The sequence below is a fragment of the Caretta caretta genome, chromosome 1, assembly GCF_965140235.1.
Source record: "Caretta caretta isolate rCarCar2 chromosome 1, rCarCar1.hap1, whole genome shotgun sequence".
NCBI classification, from domain to species: Eukaryota; Metazoa; Chordata; order Testudines; family Cheloniidae; genus Caretta; species Caretta caretta.
In genome coordinates this window covers 336,146-353,067 of record NC_134206.1, presented here as the reverse complement: position 1 = coordinate 353,067, position 16,922 = coordinate 336,146, and the positions used below count along the sequence as shown (strand labels likewise).

Below are 16,922 nucleotides of genomic sequence, written 5' to 3'. Positions count from 1 at the left end.
AGAAAGGGCTGTTTCTGCTCTGGGGAAGCGTTTCCTCGGCCTCCGCCGGGGAGTGATGCCTGGATAAGGGAGCACTGGGGAGTGACTGCAGGGTTGAGACGCAGAGTCTGCTCCAGGCCTGAGCAGGCTGCTGCCCAGAGCTGGCATGCCTGCCCCTGTGCACTAGCCTGGGCGGGGTCTGGTCTGGGCAACAACCTCAGGAAGCCAGGGCATAGCTGCTCTCGGGCCAGTACAGCAGTGCCAGGTCTTGGGGCCAGAAGCGCTCTCTGTGGCCAGAGCACAGCCCTGGTCGGGGACTCTGGGGCGGAGCAGGCTGCCATGGATCACCCCCGCCAGAGGCAGAGCACTCACAGGAGCCAGCCCTTGAGCTCTGCTGCCAAGGGGGGTGGCTCAGCCCCCCCCCCCCCCGCAATGCCAGCGCCATGCTCTCTTTGGGGCGCCACACCAGAGGGGAAGGTAACGTCCCTGGCAGGCTACCAGGGATGTTACAGATGGATCAGTAGTCTCAGCAACTTTCAGTGCCTCCCCCACCCAGGAGGCTAAGACAGAGAATCACAGAATCATAGAATCTCAGGGTTGGAAGGGACCTCAGGAGGTCATCCAGTCCAACCCCCTGCTCAAAGCAGGACCAATCCCCAATTTTTGCCCCAGATCCCTAAATGGCCCCCTCAAGGACTGAACTCACAACCCTGGGTTTAGCAGGCCAAAGCTCAAACCACTGAGCTATCCCTCCCCGCATTAAAATGATGAAAAAGATTCTGTGCAAATGAAACTCCCATGGGTACCTGCCTCCCTTCACAATAATGGCTGGACTCCTCCGACTCGGAGAGCCAGACACCCTCCCCCAACTGGGCACCCACTGGGCACCCCCGCAGCAGAGGCAGAGCATGGCCCGCGGCTCCCTACCTGAGGCGCGGGGGCACTGTGCCCCTGTTGGCTGGGGCTCCCACCAGGAGCCTCCTCGCTGCTTGGCCTCCTCCTGCAAGTCATGCGCTGGCTGTTTAGCTCCAGGATCCGGGTGGTGATGCCCTTGACATGCAGCAGGTCATCCAGTGAGTTGAAGCCCTTCAGCTCCTGCCAGAGAACAAGCAGGACTCAGCTTGGCGTCGGGCCGAGCTTGGGCAGCCCCACACCAGAGCTTACCTGGAGCCCCCCCTTCTCCCCAGGGCTCTCTGTGCCCTCCCAGGAAGATACTTCCCAGCTGGAGCCCTGTCTCTGCAGGGTGCTCCCCCGAGATTCCCCTGCAGTCACCCCGATTACCCCCAGCCAGCACAGCTCAGCTCACACCTGGTCATCCGTGGGCCCTGCTGCCCAGCTGCCCTCCCGCAGATCCAGGACCCTATGCCCACGCCACACATGCTTCTCCCTTCACTCCCTCCCTGGCCCTCACAATGCCTAGGTGAGCCCAACTGCATGCACCTCTGGGGGAGGGGCCCTGAGCTGGGACTGTGGTGGGGATGGGGGCACAGGAGGGGCTGAACACCTGGGAAGAGGAATTTTGTCTCTCTACCTGACAAGCCCCGACCCAGCCCCAGATCTTCTGCCCCACGTTTCTTTGCCCCCTTACCCCTCCCACTCCTGGGAACAGGAACCAACCCCCAAAGGGGAGTGGAAAAAACCCCCGGGGCTGGGGCCCACACTGCGCCCTCCTGGGTACAAGCACACTTCTCCAGGTTTCCAAACAGGATCCAGCAGCAGAGAGGCCTAGACAGGGAGCTGAGGAGAAGGGATCCCCTAGGGGTCTGGGGGAGAAGGTGTCTACTTCACAGATAGACAGGGACTTGCCCTGGGGAGGGGACACCCTCCCAGGATACAGGGGGAAGCTCCCTGCCGGCTCGTCTCTAGGCAGCTGGTGGCTGGAAGATGCCGTCCAGGTGCCCAGACAGGGCAGTTTGGAATCCAAGCATCTGTGACACCTACCAGACCCACAATCTCTCACAAATCCCACAACCCACCCCACCCCAGTCCCTCAGGCTCAAGCGCCTTTGCTAGGAAACTGAGGGAGACAGGCCCAGGCTCTGACCCCAGGGCACACCCGGGCCTCGCACAAACCCTCACGTCTGGCTCTCTGTGGGCTGGATGGCATGCCAGGAACACAGGTCTCATGGAACCAGGACTGGGGCCACACTGCATGCTGGGGGCCCCGCTCTGACAGGAAGGAGCAGGGACTAGGCCAGAGGCTCCGTATGCTGACAGCCAGGCAAGCCCCCTCCATGGTAATCTATGCAGGCATCCTCCCATGCACATTGCCTGTCCCAGGGCCCCTCAGTCACAGCAAATGGAGCCAGAGCTGCATGCCATGTGAGGCCCTGCCAGCCAGGGTGCACAGCCTGGCCCAGCACTGCCGCCGCACTGACAGCCCTGCTCAGCCTCCCCCACCCAGAGAGGGAGTGCAAGGACCTACTGAGCAGCGCTGGCTCACCAGCTGCAGACAGTGTCCTCTGCACTGCTCACCCACTGTGCCCTGGCCTGCAGGGACTTCCCACCCCTGAGGCCACTGGCCAGCTGAGCTGTGCTAAGAGAGGTCCCCCACTGACCCCTCAGACAGCAGCCCAGACTCTGATGTTCAGTGCCAAATACCACCGGTCATTGGTGCTGCCACCCCCTGGTGCCCCATGCTCTAGGGCAGAGGTGGGCAAACTACGGCCCGCGGGACCCTCCTGCCTGGCCCCTGAGCTCCTGGCCCGGGAGGCTAGCCCCCGGCACCTCCCCTGCAGCCTCAGCTCACTGCGCCACCGGCGCAGTGCTCTGGGTGGCAGGGCTCTTGCAGAGCCGCAGCCTGACGCGGGGCTCTGTGCTGTGCGGTGGTGTGACTGGCTCCAGCCGGGCGGTGCGGCTGCCTGTCCTGGTGCTCTGTGCTGTGTGGTGGGTGACTGGCTCCAGCGGGGCAGCGCGGCTGCCTGTCCTGGTGCTCGGGGCGGCGCGGTGGTGTGGCTGGCTCCAGCCGGGCGGTGCGGCTGCCTGTCCTGGTGCTCGGGGCGGCGCGGTGGTGTGGCTGGCTCCAGCGGGGCGACGCGGCTGCCTGTCCTGGTGCTCTGTGCTGCGCGCTGGTGTGGCTGGCTCCAGCCGGGCGGCGTGGCTGCCTGTCCTGGTGCTCTGGGCGGTGCGGTGCTGTGGCTGGCTCCAGCCGGGCGGTGCGGCTGCCTGTCCTGGTGCTCGGGGCGGCGCGGTAGTGTGGCTGGCTCCAGCGGGGCGACGCGGCTGCCTGTCCTGGTGCTCTGTGCTGTGCGGTGGAGTGGCTGGCTCCAGCCGGGTGGCGTGGCTGCCTGTCCTGGTGCTCGGGGCGGCGCGGTGGTGTGGCAGGCTCCAGCCGGGCGGTGCGGCTGCCTGTCCTGGTGCTCTGTGCTGCGCGGTGGTGTGGCTGGCTCCAGCCGGGCGGTGCGGCTGCCTGTCCTGGTGCTCTGTGCTGCGCGGTGGTGTGGCTGGCTCCAGCGGGGCGACGCGGCTGCCTGTCCTGGTGCTCTGTGCTGTGCGGTGGTGTGGCTGGCTCCAGTGGGGCAGCGCGGCTGCCTGTCCTGGTGCTCTGTGCTGCGTGGTGGTGTGGCTGGCTCCAGCCGGGCGGCGCGGCTGCCTGTCCTGGTGCTCTGTGCTGCGTGGTGGGTGACTGGCTCCAGCGGGGCAGCGCGGCTGCCTGTCCTGGTGCTCTGTGCTGTGCGGTGGTGTGGCTGGCTCCAGCCAGGCGGCGCGGCTGCCTGTCCTGGTGCTCGGGGCGGCGCGGTGGTGTGGCTGGCTCCAGCGGGGCGACGCGGCTGCCTGTCCTGGTGCTCTGTGCTGTGCGGTGGAGTGGCTGGCTCCAGCCGGGTGGCGCGGCTGCCTGTCCTGGTGCTCTGTGCTGCGCGGTGGTGTGGCTGGCTCCAGCGGGGCGACACGGCTGCCTGTCCTGGTGCTCTGTGCTGTGGTGTGGCTGGCTCCAGTGGGGCAGCGCGGCTGCCTGTCCTGGTGCTCTGTGCTGCGCGGTGGTGTGGCTGGCTCCAGCCGGGCGGCGCGGCTGCCTGTCCTGGTGCTCTGTGCTGCGTGGTGGGTGACTGGCTCCAGTGGGGCAGCGCGGCTGCCTGTCCTGGTGCTCTGTGCTGTGCGGTGGTGTGGCTGGCTCCAGCCAGGCGGCGCGGCTGCCTGTCCTGGTGCTCGGGGCGGTGCGGTGGTGTGGCTGGCTCCAGCCAGGCGGCGCGGCTGCTTGTCCTGGTGCTCTGTGCTGCGCGGTGGTGTTGCTGGCTCCAGCGGGGCGGTGCGGCTGCCTGTCCTGGTGCTCTGTGCTGTGCGGTGGTGTGACTGGCTCCAGCGGGGCGATGCGGCTGCCTGTCCTGGTGCTCTGTGCTGCGTGGTGGTGTGGCTGGCTCCAGCCGGGCGGCGCGGCTGCCTGTCCTGGTGCTCTGTGCTGCGTGGTGGGTGACTGGCTCCAGCGGGGCAGCGCGGCTGCCTGTCCTGGTGCTCTGTGCTGTGCGGTGGTGTGGCTGGCTCCAGCCAGGCGGCGCGGCTGCCTGTCCTGGTGCTCGGGGCGGCGCGGTGGTGTGGCTGGCTCCAGCGGGGCGACGCGGCTGCCTGTCCTGGTGCTCTGTGCTGTGCGGTGGAGTGGCTGGCTCCAGCCGGGTGGCGCGGCTGCCTGTCCTGGTGCTCTGTGCTGCGCGGTGGTGTGGCTGGCTCCAGCGGGGCGACACGGCTGCCTGTCCTGGTGCTCTGTGCTGTGGTGTGGCTGGCTCCAGTGGGGCAGCGCGGCTGCCTGTCCTGGTGCTCTGTGCTGCGCGGTGGTGTGGCTGGCTCCAGCCAGGCGGCGCGGCTGCCTGTCCTGGTGCTCTGTGCTGTGTGGTGGGTGACTGGCTCCAGTGGGGCAGCGCGGCTGCCTGTCCTGGTGCTCTGTGCTGTGCGGTGGTGTGGCTGGCTCCAGCCAGGCGGCGCGGCTGCCTGTCCTGGTGCTCGGGGCGGTGCGGTGGTGTGGCTGGCTCCAGCCAGGCGGCGCGGCTGCTTGTCCTGGTGCTCTGTGCTGCGCTGTGGTGTTGCTGGCTCCAGTGGGGCGGTGCGGCTGCCTGTCCTGGTGCTCTGTGCTGTGCGGTGGTGTGACTGGCTCCAGCGGGGCGATGCGGCTGCCTGTCCTGGTGCTCTGTGCTGCGTGGTGGGTGACTGGCTCCAGTGGGGCGGTGCGGCTGCCTGTCCTGGTGCTCTGTGCTGTGCGGTGGTGTGACTGGCTCCAGCGGGGCGATGCGGCTGCCTGTCCTGGTGCTCTGTGCTGCGTGACTAGCTCCAGCCGGGCGGCGCGGCTGCCTGTCCTGGTGCTCGGGGCGGCGCGGTGGTGTGGCTGGCTCCAGCGGGGAGACACGGCTGCCTGTCCTGGTGCTCGGGGCGGCGCGGTGGTGTGGCTGGCTCCAGCCGGGCGGTGCGGCTGCCTGTCCTGGTGCTCTGTGCTGCGCGGTGGTGTGGCTGGCTCCAGCCGGGCGGTGCGGCTGCCTGTCCTGGTGCTCTGTGCTGCGCGGTGGTGTGGCTGGCTCCAGCGGGGCGACGTGGCTGCCTGTCCTGGTGCTCTGTGCTGCGTGGTGGGTGACTGGCTCCAGCCGGGCGGCGCGGCTGCCTGTCCTGGTGCTCTGTGCTGCGCGGTGGTGTGGCTGGCTCCAGCGGGGCGACGTGGCTGCCTGTCCTGGTGCTCTGTGCTGCGCGGTGGTGTGGCTGGCTCCAGCGGGGCGACGCGGCTGCCTGTCCTGGTGCTCTGTGCTGTGCGGTGGAGTGGCTGGCTCCAGCCGGGCAGTGCGGCTGCCTGTCCTGGTGCTCTGTGCTGCGCGCTGGTGTGGCTGGCTCCAGCCGGGCGGCGTGGCTGCCTGTCCTGGTGCTCTGGGCGGTGCGGTGCTGTGGCTGGCTCCAGCCGGGCGGCGCGGCTGCCTGTCCTGGTGCTCGGGGTGGCGCGGTGGTGTGGCTGGCTCCAGCCGGGCGGCGTGGCTGCCTGTCCTGGTGCTCTGTGCTGTGCGGTGGTGTTGCTGGCTCCAGTGGGGCGGTGCGGCTGCCTGTCCTGGTGCTCTGGGCGGTGCGGTGGTGTGACTGGCTCCAGCGGGGCGACGCGGCTGCCTGTCCTGGTGCTCAGGGCAGCGCGGCTGTAGCCCCGCCAGCCACCGATGCTCCACGAAGTGCGGTAAGGGGGCAGGGAGCAGGGGGGGTTGAATAGAGGGCAGGGAAGTTTGGGGTTGTGCTCAGGGGGCCGGAGTGCGGACAGCCTCCCCTACCTGGCCCTCCATACGATTTCAGAAACCCGATGTAGCCCTCAGGCCAAAAAGTTTGCCTGCCCCTGCTCTAGGGTTCCAAGAGCGGAGATCTGGGGTCGGGAGGGACTGAAACAGGAAGGGTCCCTGCTAGAGGGACCTGGCTCTTTGACACTTCTTACAGGTGAGAGACATCAGCTGGAGTCTCCTAGTAGCACGGTCTGTCCCCACAAGGGTGGCTGGCCAGGATTCACCCAGGGGCCCATCCAGCCCAGCCTCCTGCCTCCGTTGGGGCCAGACCCTACTGCTTCCGAGACAGGAGTGCAGCCATGGGAAGTTCTGAAATAGCATGCCCCTTGAGGAGCTCTCCGCCCACATAACAGAGGTTAAAGCTCCTATGCTTTCAGCGACAGTTTGTTACACTGTGAACAATCATTTCCTTAACTCAGTTCTCACGTGCCTACAGGGTCTTTGATCCCTGCACCATACAGCGGGCCTCCGACAGCACCCAGGAATGAACCCCTCTTGCCATTCTGGGGGACCACGCCACAGCGTTAGCCTTACCCTCAGGCTCATTCCTTCTAAGCTCAGTTTCTTTTTGAACACACACAGCAGGCTGCAAAGAGAGGCCCAGGCACTCCAGGGAGGGTCAGTGGTAACGCTACCCATGCAGCCAGAATTGCACCTGGTCACACATGGCCCCAGCTCCGCCCCCCGGCACACGTGCAGCCTAACGACAGGACTGCACACTGATTTCAACGGGACCCCACCTCTCTGTGGCCAGACTCTATTTGCAGCGATGGCAGCATAAGTCCATAGTAGCTCTGGGGAGGCCATGGAGCGGTCCCATGCGTGTGCAGGCTGGGCCCAGCCAAGGAGGCAGGGGCCCATGTGCAGCAGGGCCAATCCCAGTCAGGCACTGAAAGCCACCCTGGAAGGAGAGGTGAGAACTCTACTGAGCACCTGGCAATTTCTGGCAGAGCAGGCAGGGGCACCAGCAGCCTTCCCACTATCATCAGCTACTTATATATACGCTCTCCCCACAGCCAAACCACCACACTTGCCCCCAAGGGACGCCAGCCTCCCACCCCCTCCAGAAAGTCAAACCCCAAACAGAGCCTTCCCCACCCTGCTGGGGACATCAAACCCCACAGGGCAGCCCTGCTCACTCGCCTCCAATGACAACTTCCCCACCTGTCCCGTCCGTCCCGCTGCTCCCAACCTCAGCAGTCAGTATCATCCTTCAATCTCATTGGCTCCCCCACCCCACAAATACTCAGCCCCCCTCCCCAGCCTACCCACCCACCTCCCTTGCTGCTCTCTCCTGTGCATTCTCCACATCCTGCACATCAGACTCAAGTCCCAGCACAGCCCACCTCCAGCCTGCCCTCTGACTTTCAGAAGGGCCATGTAGCCACAGTGACTGTGGGAGGAAGAGAGGCAGAGCAGGCCTTCCACAGCTTCCAGGGAATGGCCGAACAAGGGGCTGGACAAGATGACCTCTTAAGGTCAATCCTGCCCTACATTTCTGGGAGTCTCTGAGATGGGGATGAGCATGCAGCAGGGAGGGGAGCCTGAGGCTGCACAAGAAAGTTTAACCAGTTGCACTGGTGTAGTTGATCTAGGTACACCAGTATAAACACCCATGGGGACACTCTTACTCCAGTACAAAGGTGGCTTTATTCGGTTTACCTTGAACCACTTCCCAAGCGACAAAATCAGTGTTGAAAACAGGTTTCAGAGTAACAGCCGTGTTAGTCTGTATTCGCAAAAAGAAAAGGAGTACTTGTAGCACCTTAGAGACTAACCAATTTATTTGAGCATGAGCTTTCGTGAGCTACAGCTCACTTCATCAGATGTATACCGTGGAAACTGCAGCAGACTTTATATACACACAGAGATCATGAAACAATACCTCCTCCCACCCCACTGTCCTGCTGGTAATAGCTTATCTAAAGTGATCATCAGGTGGGCCATTTCCAGCACAAATCCAGGTTTTCTCACCCTCCACCCCCCCACACAAATTCACTCTCCTGCTGGTGCTAGCCCATCCAAAGTGACAACTCTTTACATAATCAAGTCGGGCTATTTCCTGCATAAATCCAGGTTTTCTCACATCCCCCCCACCCCCATACACACACAAACTCACTCTCCTGCTGGTAATAGCTCATCTAAACTGACCACTCTCCAAGTTTAAATCCAAGTTAAACCAGAACATCTGGGGGGGGGGGGGGGGTAGGAAAAAACAAGAGGAAACAGGCTACCTTGCATAATGACTTAGCCACTCCCAGTCTCTATTTAAGCCTAAATTAATAGTATCCAATTTGCAAATGAATTCCAATTCAGCAGTTTCTCGCTGGAGTCTGGATTTGAAGTTTTTTTGTTTTAAGATAGCGACCTTCATGTCTGTGATTGCGTGACCAGAGAGATTGAAGTGTTCTCCGACTGGTTTATGAATGTTATAATTCTTGACATCTGATTTGTGTCCATTTATTCTTTTACGTAGAGACTGTCCAGTTTGACCAATGTACATGGCAGAGGGGCATTGCTGGCACATGATGGCATATATCACATTGGTGGATGTGCAGGTGAACGAGCCTCTGATAGTGTGGCTGATGTTATTAGGCCCTGTGATGGTGTCCCCTGAATAGATATGTGGGCACAATTGGCAACGGGCTTTGTTGCAAGGATAAGTTCCTGGGTTAGTGGTTCTGTTGTGTGGTATGTGGTTGTTGGTGAGTATTTGCTTCAGGTTGCGGGGCTGTCTGTAGGCAAGGACTGGCCTGTCTCCCAAGACTTGTGAGAGTGTTGGGTCATCCTTTAGGATAGGTTGTAGATCCTTAATAATGCGTTGGAGGGGTTTTAGTTGGGGGCTGAAGGTGACCGCTAGTGGCGTTCTGTTATTTTCTTTGTTAGGCCTGTCCTGTAGTAGGTAACTTCTGGGAACTCTTCTGGCTCTATCAATCTGTTTCTTTACTTCTGCAGGTGGGTATTGTAGTTGTAAGAAAGCTTGACAGAGATCTTGTAGGTGTTTGTCTCTGTCTGAGGGGTTGGAGCAAATGCGGTTGTATCGCAGAGCTTGGCTGTAGACGATGGATCGTGTGGTGTGGTCAGGGTGAAAGCTGGAGGCATGCAGGTAGGAATAGCGGTCAGTAGGTTTCCGGTATAGGGTGGTGTTTATGTGGCCATTGTTTATTAGCACTGTAGTGTCCAGGAAGTGGATCTCTTGTGTGGACTGGACCAGGCTGAGGTTGGTGGTGGGATGGAAATGGTTGAAATCATGGTGGAATTCCTCAAGGGCTTCTTTTCCATGGGTCCAGATGATGAAGATGTCATCAATATAGCGCAAGTAGAGTAGGGGCTTTAGGGGACGAGAGCTGAGGAAGCGTTGTTCTAAATCAGCCATAAAAATGTTGGCATACTGTGGGGCCATGCGGGTACCCATAGCAGTGCCGCTGATCAGAAGGTATACATTGTCCCCAAATGTGAAATAGTTATGGGTAAGGACAAAGTCACAAAGTTCAGCCACCAGGTTAGCCGTGACATTATCGGGGATAGTGTTCTTGACGGCTTGTAGTCCATCTTTGTGTGGAATGTTGGTGTAGAGGGCTTCTACATCCATAGTGGCCAGGATGGTGTTATCAGGAAGATCACTGATGGATTGAAGTTTCCTCAGGAAGTCAGTGGTGTCTCGAAGGTAGCTGGGAGTGCTGGTAGCGTAGGGCCTGAGGAGGGAGTCTACATAGCCAGACAATCCTGCTGTCAGGGTGCCAATGCCTGAGATGATGGGGTGCCCAGGATTTCCAGGTTTATGGATCTTGGGTAGTAAATAGAATATCCCAGGTCGGGGTTCCAGGGGTGTGTCTGTGCGGATTTGATCTTGTGCTTTTTCAGGAAGTTTCTTGAGCAAATGCTGTAGTTGCTTTTGGTAACTCTCAGTGGGATCATAGGGTAATGGCTTGTAGAAACTCGTGTTGAAGAGCTGCCGAGCAGCCTCTTATTCATATTCCGACCTATTCATGATGACAACAGCACCTCCTTTGTCAGCCTTTTTGATTATGATGTCAGAGTTGTTTCTGAGGCTGTGGATGGCATTGCGTTCCGCATGGCTGAGGTTATGGGGCAAGTGATGCTGCTTTTCCACAATTTCAGCCCGTGCACGTCGGCGGAAGCACTCTATGTAGAAGTCCAGTCTGCTGTTTCGACCTTCAGGAGGAGTCCATCTAGAATCCCTCTTTCTGTAGTGTTGGTAGGGAGACCTCTGTGGATTAGTATGTTGTTCAGAGGTATTTTGGAAATATTCCTTGAGTCGGAGACGTCGAAAATAGGATTCTAGGTCACCACAGAACTGTATCATGTTCGTGGGGGTGGAGGGGCAGAAGGAGAGGCCCCGAGATAGAACAGCTGCTTCTGCTGGGCTGAGAGTATAGTTGGAGAGGTTAACAATATTGCTAGGTGGGTTGAGGGAACCATTGCTGTGGCCCCTTGTAGCATGTAGTAGTTTAGAAAGTTTAGTGTCCTTTTTCTTTTGTAGAGAAGCAAAGTGTGCGTTGTAAATGGCTTGTCTAGTTTTAGTAAAATCCAGCCACGAGGAAGTTTGTGTGGAAGGTTGGTTTTTTTATGAGAGTATCCATTTTTGAGAGCTCATTCTTAATCTTTCCCTGTTTGCTGTAGAGGATCTTGATCAGGTGATTCCGCAGTTTCTTTGAGAGCGTGTGGCACAAGCTGTCAGCATAGTCTGTGTGGTATGTAGATTGTAATGGATTTTTTACCTTCAGTCCTTTTGGTACGATGTCCATCTGTTTGCATTTGGAAAGGAAGATGATGTCTGTCTGTATCTGTACAAGTTTTTTCATGCAGTTGATAGATAGTGTTGAAAACAGGCTCTCTTATACTGGAACAAGAGTGTCTACGCAGGGGGTTAGACCGGTAGAACTAGAGTAGTTTAAACCTGCACCTGAGCTCATATCCAAATTGTGCCATAGAATCCTTATGGATAGTGATTCCATGCTCGAATAATAAGATGACAGCAGCAGGGATCTATTACCAACCACCTGACCAGGATGGTGATAGTGACTGTGTACTGCTCAGGGAGATTAGAGAGGCGATAAAAACTCCACGTCTTCATGTTCTCTGTATGCATATATATCTCTTCTTACCATATGTTCCATTCTATGCATCCAATGAAGTGGACTGTAGCCCACGAAAGCTTATGCTCAAATAAATTTGTTAGTCTCTAAGGTGCCACAAGTACGCCTGTTCTTTTGCGGCTACAGACTAACACGGCTGCTACTCTGAAACATATTGACTGTGTACATGTCACCTCAGGACGGGATGCAGTGATAAAGTTTCTTGACACCTTAAATGACTGCTTCTTGGAGCAGCTAGTCCTGGAACCCACCAGAGGAGGGGCAATTCTTGATTTAGTCCTAAGTGGAGCACAGGATCTGGTCCAAGAGATAAATATAGCTGAACCGCTTGGTAATAGTGACCATCCCTGGGGACGGGAAAAGGACACCACAGAAGCCCACTGCAGTTCAGAAAGGGGAACTACACGACACTGAGGAAGTTAATGAAACGGAAATTAAAAGGTCCAGCGCCAAAAGTGAAATCCCTGCAAGCTGCATGGAAACTTTTTAAAGACACCATAACAGAGGCTCAACTTACATGTATATCCCAAATTAAAAACCATAGAAAGAGAACAACAGAAGTGTCACCACAAAGTAAAAGAAGCAGTGAGAGGCAAAAAAGCATCCTTTAAAAAGTGGAAGTTAAATCCTTGTGAGGAAAATAGAAAGGAGCATAAACTCTGGCAAGTGAAATATAAAAATATAATTAGGAAGGCCAAAAAAGAATTTGAAGAACAACTAGCTAAAGACTCAAAAAGTAACAGCAAACAATTTTTATGTCCATCAGAAGCAGGAAGCTGCTCAACAACCACTGAGGCCACCGGAGGATGGAGATGCTCAAGGGCCGTAACTAAGGCGACGGGTTTGTCGCAGGTACTTTTAGTACAAGTCATGGACAGGACACGGCAGAAAACAAAAATGTAGGACTGCGACCTGTCCATGACTTGTGCTATATACCCCGCACAGCCCCCCTCCGCCCCGGGGCCCCCCCGCACAACCCCCCCTCCCCATGGCCCCCCGCACAGTCCCCCTCCCCACGGCCCGGGACGCCGCACAGCCCCCCTTCGTCCCCCGGTATCCCCTGCACAGCCCCCTCTCTCCACTCCCCGGGCCCCCGCACAGCTCCCCTCTGCCCCGGTACCCCCCCCACAGCCCCCTCCCCACGGCCCGGGATGCCGCACAGCCCCCCTCTGTCCCCCGGTATCCCCCTGCACAGCCCCCTCTCTCCACTCCCCGGGCCCCCGCACAGCTCCCCTCTGCTCCCGGTACCCCCCCCCCACAGCCCCCCTCCCCACGGCCCCTCTCCGTCCCCCGGTATCCCCCTGCACAGCCCCCTCTCTCCACTCCCCGGGCCCCCGCACAGCTCCCCTCTGCCCCGGTACCCCCCCACAGCCCCCCTCCCCACGGCCCGGGATGCCGCACAGCCCCTCTCCGTCCCCCGGTATCCCCCTGCACAGCCCCCTCTCTCCACTCCCCGGGCCCCCGCACAGCTCCCCTCTGCCCGGTACCCCCCCCCACAGCCCCCCTCCCCACGGCCCGGGATGCCGCACAGCCCCCCTCCGTCCCCCGGTATCCCCCTGCACAGCCCCCTCTCTCCACTCCCCGGGCCCCCGCACAGCTCCCCTCTGCCCCGGTACCCCCCCACAGCCCCCCTCCCCACGGCCCCTCTCCGTCCCCCGGTATCCCCCTGCACAGCCCCCTCTCTCCACTCCCCGGGCCCCCGCACAGCTCCCCTCTGCTCCCGGTACCCCCCCACAGCCCCCCTCCCCACGGCCCGGGCCCCCGCACAGCCCCCCTCCGTCCCCCGGTATCCCCCTGCACAGCCCCCTCTCTCTACTCCCTGGGCCCCCGCACAGCTCCCCTCTGCCCCGGTACCCCCCCACAGCCCCCCTCCCCACGGCCCGGGCCCCCGCACAGCCCCCCTCCGTCCCCCGGTATCCCCCTGCACAGCCCCCTCTCTCCACTCCCCGGGCCCCCGCACAGCTCCCCTCTGCTCCCGGTACCCCCCCCCACACGGCCCCTCTCCGTCCCCCGGTATCCCCCTGCAGAGCCCCCCTCCGCCCCCGGGCCCCCCCACAGGCCCCCCTCCCCCCCCACAGGCCCCCCCCCCCGGGCCCCCGCACAGCCCCCCCCACCTCTCTCTTGCGCACGATGCCCCGGGCCCGGCGCCGGCCGATGCCGCTCAGCGCCCCCTCCAGCTCGGACACCCCGGCGCGGTTGATGTCCAGCTTCCCCCCGCCGGGGCCCGGGCCCCCCGGACCCGACATCGCGGGGCAGGAAACACCGCGGCCCCGCAGGCCCGTCCGCACTGCGCACGCGCCCGGGGCCCTCGCGGACAGCCGCACTGCGCACGCGCCCGGCCAGGCCCCGCCGTGGAAGGGAGCAGCCGCCGGCCAGTCTGAGCATGCGCGCAACCGGCGCAGCTTGTGCCCCGCCGAACTACAATCCCCACAAGGCACTGCGAGGCGATTGAACAAAAACTTTATTGGTATAAAGTGAACAGTGAAAACGACAGGCTCCCGGCGGCGGGCTCGGGGGGCCGCCCGTCCGCCCTTCTCCCCGACCGAGCTGTGACAGCCCCCCCGGCCCCCCAAAGCCGAGTCCAGGAGACTCAGCAGCGCCCCCCCTCCTCTCGGGGGAGACACACACACACACACACACACACACACAGCCCGCCCCACACCGCCCCCCCCCTCGGGACACACACACACACAGCCCGCCCCACACCGCCCCTCCGCACTGCCCCCCCCCGGGACACACACACACACAGCCTGCCCCACACCGCCCCCCCCCTCGGGACACACACACACACAGCCTGCCCCGCACTGCCCCCCCCCCCTCGGGACACACACACAGCCCGCCCCACACCGCCCCCCCCCTCGGGACACACACACACAGCCTGCCCCGCACTGCCCCCCCCCCCCTCGGGACACACACACACACACAGCCCGCCCCACACCGCCCCTCCGCACTGCCCCCCCCCGGGACACACACACACACAGCCTGCCCCACACCGCCCCCCCCCTCGGGACACACACACACAGCCTGCCCCGCACTGCCCCCCCCCCTCGGGACACACACACAGCCCGCCCCACACCGCCCCCCCCCTCGGGACACACACACACAGCCTGCCCCGCACTGCCCCCCCCGCTCGGGACACACACACAGCCCGCCCCACACCGCCCCCCCCCTCGGGACACACACACACAGCCTGCCCCGCACTGCCCCCCCCCCTCGGGACACACACACAGCCCGCCCCACACCGCCCCCCCCCTCGGGACACACACACACAGCCCGCCCCACACCGCCCCCCCCCTCGGGACACACACACAGCCCGCCCCACACCGCCCCTCCGCACTGCCCCCCCCCCCGGGACACACACACACACACAGCCCGCCCCACACCGCCCCCCCCCTCGGGACACACACACAGCCCGCCCCACACCGCCCCCCCCCCTCGGGACACACACACAGCCCGCCCCACACCGCCCCTCCGCACTGCCCCCCCCCGGGACACACACACACAGCCTGCCCCACACCGCCCCCCCCCTCGGGACACACACACAGCCCGCCCCACACCGCCCCTCCGCACTGCCCCCCCCCGGGACACACACACACACAGCCTGCCCCACACCGCCCCCCCCCTCGGGACACACACACAGCCCGCCCCACACCGCCCCTCCGCACTGCCCCCCCCCGGGACACACACACACAGCCTGCCCCACACCGCCCCCCCCCTCGGGACACACACACAGCCCGCCCCACACCGCCCCTCCGCACTGCCCCCCCCCCCGGGACCCCACACACACACAGCCTGCCCCGCACTGCCCCCCTGCACCGCCCCTCCCTCCTCTCGGCACACACACACACACACACAGCCCGCCCCACACCGCCCCCCCCTCGGGACACACACACACAGCCCGCCCCACACCGCCCCTCCGCACTGCCCCCCCCCCTCGGGACACACACACACAGCCCGACCCACACCGCCCCCCTGCACCGCCCCTCCCTCCTCTCGGCACACACACACACACACACAGCCCGCCCCACACCGCCCCCCCCTCGGGACACACACACACAGCCCGACCCACACCGCCCCTCCGCACTGCCCCCCCCCTCGGGACACACACACACACACACAGCCTGCCCCGCACTGCCCCCCTGCACCGCCCCTCCCTCCTCTCGGCACACACACACACACACACACAGCCCGCCCCACACCGCCCCCCCTCGGGACACACACACACAGCCCGACCCACACCGCCCCTCCGCACTGCCCCCCCCCTCGGGACACACACACACACACACACAGCCCGACCCACACCGCCCCCACGCACCGCCCCTCCCTCCTCTCGGGACACACACACACACACACACACACAGCCCCCCCGCACCGCCCCCCCCCTCGGGACACACACACAGCCCGACCCACACCGCCCCTCCGCACTGCCCCCCCCCTCGGGACACACACACACACACACAGCCTGCCCCGCACTGCCCCCCTGCACCGCCCCTCCCTCCTCTCGGCACACACACACACACAGCCCGCCCCACACCGCCCCCCCTCGGGACACACACACACAGCCCGACCCACACCGCCCCTCCGCACTGCCCCCCCCCTCGGGACACACACACACACACACAGCCCGACCCACACCGCCCCCACGCACCGCCCCTCCCTCCTCTCGGGACACACACACACACACACACACACACACACACAGCCCCCCCGCACCGCCCCCCCTCCTCTCGGGACACACACACACACACACAGCCCGCCCCACATCGCCCCCCCCCTCGGGACACACACACAGCCCGACCCACACCGCCCCTCCGCACTGCCCCCCCCCTCGGGACACACACACACACACACACACAGCCCGACCCACACCGCCCCCATGCACCGCCCCTCCCTCTTCTCGGGACACACACACACACACACAGCCCCCCTGCACCGCCCCCCCCTCCTCTCGGGACACACACACACACACACACACACACACACAGCCCGCCCCACACCGCCCCCCCCCTCGGGACACACACACAGCCCGACCCACACCGCCCCTCCGCACTGCCCCCCCGGGACACACACACACACACAGCCTGCCCCGCACTGCCCCCCTGCACCGCCCCTCCCTCCTCTCGGGACACACACACACACACAGCCCGCCCCACACCGCCCCTCCGCACTGCCCCCCCCCCTCGGGACACACACACACAGCCCGACCCACACCGCCCCCCCCTCGGGACACACACACACAGCCCGACCCACACCGCCCCTCCGCACTGCCCCCCCCCCTCGGGACACACACACACACACACACACACCGCCCGACCCACACCGCCCCCACGCACCGCCACTCCCTCCTCTCGGGGGACACACACACACACACACTGCCCTCCCGCACCGCCCCCCCTCCTCTCGGGGGGGACACACACACAGCCCACCCCACACTGCCCCCCCCCGCACCGCCCCTCCCTCCTCTCAGCACACACACACACTGCAGCCGATACACTCCGCCTCCCCCGCACCAGCCCCCCCCCCTCGCACTGCCCCCCCACAGCCGAGTCCAGGAGACTCAACAGCTCCCCCCCCCCACAAATGGAGTGGGACC

General features: G+C 63.0%; 1 protein-coding gene across 2 annotated transcripts in view; it reads right to left on the bottom strand.

Annotated features, from left to right (window-relative positions):
* The window catches only part of LOC125637768 (F-box/WD repeat-containing protein 7), a 42,896-nt gene extending 29,255 nt beyond the window's left edge, over positions 1 to 13,641 (bottom strand). The window contains exons 1-3 of one of the 2 annotated variants that reach the window (XM_048852800.2): positions 13,444 to 13,526; positions 6,950 to 7,110; positions 907 to 1,074 (exon numbers count right to left, since the gene is read on the bottom strand). In XM_048852800.2, coding sequence (XP_048708757.2) covers positions 907 to 1,074; positions 6,950 to 6,988 — 207 coding nt within the window. In that variant the 5' untranslated portion in view covers positions 6,989 to 7,110; positions 13,444 to 13,526. Of the gene's footprint in view, positions 1 to 906; positions 1,075 to 6,949; positions 7,111 to 13,443 lie in introns of both variants that reach the window. The other variant, XM_048852877.2, reaches the window with a different exon arrangement.
* Between the last annotated feature and the right edge of the window lie 3,281 nt (positions 13,642 to 16,922).